We start from the raw sequence: 6,092 nt of genomic DNA on the forward strand, positions 1-6,092 counted from the left end.
AAAGAACCTATCAGAAAAAGGGTTTACAAAATGAAAGCCATCAGGAACACACACCTGCAACATGCTGAAAAAGAAAATATTAAAAGCTTAAATATGAAAGAAGAGTAAAAATTCTATAATTTAGGAGTTTTGACATTTCCATGGACAGTTCTCATCACTACCATCACATATGAATCAATGTGTCAGGGAAGTGAACGAATTTCTCAGGTTGGGATACTATTGTTCTCGGGATTGGCTCCTTCCTCAGACAAAATGAGAATTTGGACCTCAGCATCCTGCTGCCTGACCCTGATGTCCTCTATCACTTTCTTCTCCTGCTGGAATAGGCACTTATCTAAGAAGTACCCTGCTCATGAATATGCAAATCACATGAGTCTATGGTGGTAAATACAGGGATGTCCACACCATCAACAACATATGACCAGTGTCCTCTCCACGGTCACTGAGCACACAAGTCTTCACCATGGGATGGAGCTGGATCATCCTCTTCCTGGTGGCAGCAGCTACAGGTAAGGGCAACAAGTTCCAGACCTGAGGAGGGGCCATGCACTCAGGTGACAGTGACATCCACTCTGCCTTTCTCTCCATAGGTGTCCACTCTCAGGTCAAGCTGGAGCAGTCTGGGGCTGAGCTGGTGAAGCCTGGGTCCTCAGTGAAGCTCTCCTGCAAGGCTTCAGGATATAGCTTCACTAGCTACAATATGCACTGGGTGAAGCAGAAGCCTGGACAGGGCATGGAATGGATTGGGTATATTTATCCTGGAAATGGTAATACTAAGTACAATCAGAAGTTCAAGGGCAAGGCCACACTGACTGCAGACACATCCTCCAGCACAGCCTACATGGAGCTCAGCAGCCTGACATCTGAGGACACTGCAGTCTATTACTGTGCAAAAGACACAGTGTTGTAACCACATCCTGAGTGTGTCAGAAATGCTCGAAGAGCAGAAAGCTGCCCTGGGACTGAGATAACAGAGAAGATCAGCCTGGAGACTCTCTCTCAGAGATATTTAATATGAGAATGCCATTGCCTGACTCCTCCTCATAGTAATATAGTGCCTTTTCAACTTTTCTAAAGCAAAGATTCTCTGAGAATAAAGGGGATGCTAAATCAAGATGCCACCTACCATAAACTGTATTTGACCACATATTTATCAGTGATAACCTCCATTGACATGCTTCTTTAATGAACAAATATGTATACAAGCTGTGTAAGTACATTATGACATAAATATCTTCTAATTCTAAGAGACTGGAACATTTTCTGTTGTAGCTGGTAGCAAATTATTATGTGAACTTGAGCCATAAAATACAAATCAAGAGTCTCAGGACAAACAAAACTCCTTTCAAAATTCAATTTCTGTACCTAATATCATACCAAATACATGCTTTGAAGTTGTTCACTTAGCTCTGTGTGAAGTTACTTTGCCTTTCTTCATAAACCAATGTTTATACTTTTATTTATAAGTAAGTCAAATTGAATTCTTTTGTTAGTTTCAGTTAAATTTCTTATGGTTTTAGAGTTAGAGATGTAGTGAATGTCATGGGTGGGGTCTTCAGGGTGTGGCATTTAGTAATTTGGGTTTTTGTACAGATGAAATCGAGGCCACAGTAGTGAGATTCCAAGATATGTAAGAGGACTATTCATGTCATTAGGAGCACTGCGTACTCACTCCCTTCTTTCCTGAAATTGGATCATATTTGACACAAGTACTAGATTGACACTGGTATATGGTGCACAATACCCTTCCCACACACAATATTTCTGTCACAGGTAGAAAGGACCACACACAAATTCTATTTATTTTTGCTCTATTATAACTTGGACATGTCTGGGCACAATCATTTCTGTCTATGAATGCTTTGGTATCTTTGTGTTTGCTTTGTTTTATTTTTTACTTGGGAGAATGCACATACACCTTGACTGTACAAACACTATCAGAGACAGAAATAATTCTGTCTTGATATCATGGCAGCCATCTGACTATAGTAACACAGCAATAACAAGAATAACATCAAAGTGGGATTCTCTGGCTTGAGCATTCTTAACTCATATGAAGTCATCAAGCTGTGTGAACCACACCCTGTTGCTGAAAAACCCAATTTCTTTCCCATCTGACCTGGCTACTCTCACACACATGATCACCTTCAGGTTGAGAGTTGATTAGGATGTCTGTTTTCCCGACAGTGTATTTATTTTCCACCTGGGATTTCTTCTCAAAGTTCATCTTTGGCCTTGATTGTCCTCTGGGCCTTTTCCAGATGATCACATGATACCCTGGAATTGTCTCTGCACCAAGTAAAGGTGAACAGAAATTCCTTGTCCTTTAAGGTATATTTTCCTCCTGCTCTAGTCTGTGCAAAGTAATATGTCTACAACATCATGAATTCCCTTGGTCTTATATAAACCTCAGTGTCGGTTAGAGACAAAAGAGGGTCCCCTTACCTGTGAACTTTGGGGAACCATCAACAGAAAGAATAAGAATGGTATGGCTGTTGGGTCTTTGTTACATTTTAACATGATGGACTCATGAAAGGTTCATATGGCTGACCTCTGTGGGGACAGACTGAACTTCTCAAGAAGTACATCTTCCATACTCCGCAGAACTCCATCTTAAGAGTGCACTGTTGCATCACAGTCATGCAAGATTCCTAGGACAACATCCCAGACTTGCACATGATTGCAGAGACATTATCAATCTATAATCAAACAGATTTGTATTTCAGAGCAATCCCTAAACGGGAATTAGTTTAGTCTACTGGAAAGCATGTTCTGTCATAGTAAACACAGAAGGACACATACTGATATTTAATGTTATGATTTTCAAATGACATCAAGTTTGGATGATAAATAACATTGCTAAATACTTTTGCATAAGACAGCAAAAAGGGAAACATAAATAAATTTTGTTATGCAGAGTCCGAAGATCCAGTGCCAGTAGGGTGTTTCCTTACTCTGAGTTTATTCCTCTCATTAACCACATACAAGGCCCAGGAGAAACTTCTCTGGCAGTTAGAACCCTTCCCTAGAAGAACACAAGATCTGTTAGTTCCTAGAATCTATGTCACTCTCTTGGGAATGCTACAATAACAGAAACAACCCACTTCAAAAACTCTCAATCACCATGAAGACAGTTCATCTCATAGTGGAATGAATTTCTCTATTGAAATAATTGGACTTACATGGGTCAAAAGCAGATGGTGTTCTTGGGCAGAAAGGACAAGTGTACATGTAGCCAGAAACTGTCTCCAATTATAACACCTTTCAAATGAAAAATTATATTTCTCTAAGGGAGTCTAACTGAGGAAACCAAACACTCCAAAGCACAGGATGAGGTCCATCAGCAGATATCATCAGGAATCCAATTAAAATGCATTTGCGAGGGTCCTTTTCTCATGGTATCACATGGCTTTATTGAAACTTTATACATTTATAATTTATCTCTTATTTTATCCTACAATTCCCTTACCTATATAATACAGGTTCTAATTTTGTATTTTTATGGGATTCCTGAATATGTATATGAGGAGGTCTCTGCATCCAAACCTGGTACTTGTGCCTTTTCTTGGACTCCTTTCTTTTAGTAGTCAGTTTGTTTTGTCTTGTCTTGTCTTGGACCAATGTGTTAGTTTTCCTTTGATCTCATTTCATTTTATTTTACTCACTAGAAAACTGTTTGTTCTCAAAAGACAACAAGGTGGTGTATACACATGGGAAGGACTTGGGAGTTGAGGAAGAGGAGGTGTGGGATGGAGCCATTTCTATCAGCATGAGTTTCCTCTACATCCCACAGTCTGAACAGAGCAAGAAGGAAGTGTGGACCCTGTGTAACAGCAACTTTATAGCGTGAAAACTTTCAGGGAAACATGGAAACTCATCTCATGGGCAGAAAAGGGAAGAAATACTTGAGCAGTGTGGGCTTACTAAACCTAGACCAGGAACTCAGTAACTAAAGTGTGGAAAGAAGACCTGAGACTTTAAAATAACAGGAGTGGCAACTGTGATTAGAGGAACATTATTCTGAAAAACCAAAATTTGGAAACAACCTAGATGCCCCACGACTGAAGAATGGATAAAGAAAGTGTGGTATGTAATGAGTAAGGTTTTTCCTCCCGCCGCGGGACTTATCCTGACGCCACACCAGCAACAAATAACACACAGAGACTCTGTATTTGATAAAATGCTGTTGGCCATTATTTGTTTCTTATCGGCTAGCTGTGTCTTAAGAATTGACCCATTTTTGTTAATCTACATATCTACATAATTCTCAATGCTTTCATCTTACCTGGGAATGGGCTGACATTGTGCTCTCCCCGGTATCCTTATGCTGAACCCTACTTTCTACTTCCTCTTTCCTCCTTGTCTCCTAGACTCTTCAATCCTCCTTTCCTATTGGCCAACAGAGCTTTATTCATTAACCTGTATGAGATACATGTATACATAATGGCATCTCCCATCAGTGGTACATTTACACAACAGAGTACTACTCAGTGCTAAGAAATAATGGCATCCTAAAATTTTCAGGCAAATACACAGAAATAGAAAAGCAAACAAGCAAGCAAACAAAATTATCCTGAATGAGGTAATCCAGACCCATAAAGACAAATATACTTTGTACTCACTCATAAGCAGCCTACAATCCACAACTCCTGAAGTCAAACCCTCTCCCACAAAGAGAGGCAGATGAAGAAATCCACAACAAACCATTAGACTGAGCTCCTGGAGTACAATCTAAGTGAGGGAGAAGCGATAATATGAACAAAAGGGTCAAAACAAGATGGGGAAATACACAGAATCAGGTGACACAGGCTAGTGAGAGATCAGTGACTCAGGTCTGACAAGAGCTGAACCTACATAAGACAGATATAGACTCCAGTACTACAAGCGATAATAGTGCAAATGAAGTAATATATGAAGACACTTGCAGTGGTCCAACATCTAAGTCTAGTGCACAAATGACTTAGTGGAGCCCATTCTATAAAGAAGCATTGTTCAACCTAGACAGAGGGGTGTGGATGATGGAGAGGTGACTTTGCCCTGCCTTATTGTGATGATGGCAAAGACTTAGTAGATTCCTAGGGGAACCCTTACCCTCTCAGGGGAGAAAGTGGGTAGTGGCTGGGGAGTGGGAGGTGCACGAGAATAGGAGAAAGGGGGAAATGGTGGGGAAGCTGGGCTAGGAAGTACACGTGGGGTCACTGCAAAATGTGTTTCCTGTGACCCCTGTAGTGCCAATGACCTTTATTCCAGACCCACGCTGTAGGGAATCAGACACAATGCTGGCCGTATGTTAATAATGACTTGGAGTGGTGTCCACCCTCCATACCTATAACGTCTAGGCTGACCACACATGCAAATTCATCTTCTAGCTCTAAGTTAAATCCCCTCCTGGGCTTTGGGACCTCACATCTCTCTCACAGGTGGCTGACCTCTGAGAAAAGGAGGTGTAGCCTAGAAGATGAGAAGGTTCGCCTTCTGTACCTGGGCACAGCCCTTCCTGGTGAGTGTGACCATTTTACAAACGCATCCATGAGGGGATGTGACAGCATGTGACTGACAGAATTGACTCTTCTTGTCTGCAGGTGTCTTGTCCCAGATCCAGCTTCAGGGATCAGGACCTGGCCTGATGAAGCCCTCACAATTGCTGACCCTGACTTGGTCTGTCACTGGTTCCCAGGAAAGATGCTGGAGTGGATGAGGCACATAAATAATGATGGTGGCACTAACTACAACCCATCCCTCAAGAGCCGCATCTCCATCACCAGAGAAACATCCAAGAACCAGTTCTTTTTGCAGCTGTAATCTGTGACCTCTGAGGACACAGCCACTTACTACTGTGCAAGAGGCACAGTGAGGGGGCTTCATCATGAGTCCAGACACAAACCTCTTTGCAGAGAATCTCTGGCCCAGCAGAGAATGTTCCACACTAACCAAGCCCAGGGACTCTAAGACTTCAGAGCCAGAAAGAAAAACACCTGGCTTCCTCTGACTCTGCTTCCCACTCCTTCAGCATAGAAAAGACCCCCTGTCTTTTCTCTCTCTGATGCTCAAATGCTGTGTTTCTATAAAGTCACATTTGTTTGTTTCTTCAC

The 6,092-nt window shown here is 41.7% G+C and overlaps 1 gene segment (V, D, J or C); it reads left to right on the forward strand.

Annotated features, from left to right (window-relative positions):
* The first annotated feature begins 452 nt into the window (after positions 1-452).
* On the forward strand, positions 453-5,802 carry LOC127216994 (Ig heavy chain V region 102-like). The segment is given in 3 exon segments: positions 453-509; positions 591-906; positions 5,583-5,802. Coding segments are annotated over 3 exon segments (582 nt in total).
* Positions 5,803-6,092: the final 290 nt, after the last annotated feature.

The sequence above is a fragment of the Phodopus roborovskii genome, unplaced genomic scaffold (genome assembly GCF_943737965.1).
Source record: "Phodopus roborovskii unplaced genomic scaffold, PHOROB, whole genome shotgun sequence".
NCBI classification, from domain to species: Eukaryota; Metazoa; Chordata; class Mammalia; order Rodentia; family Cricetidae; genus Phodopus; species Phodopus roborovskii.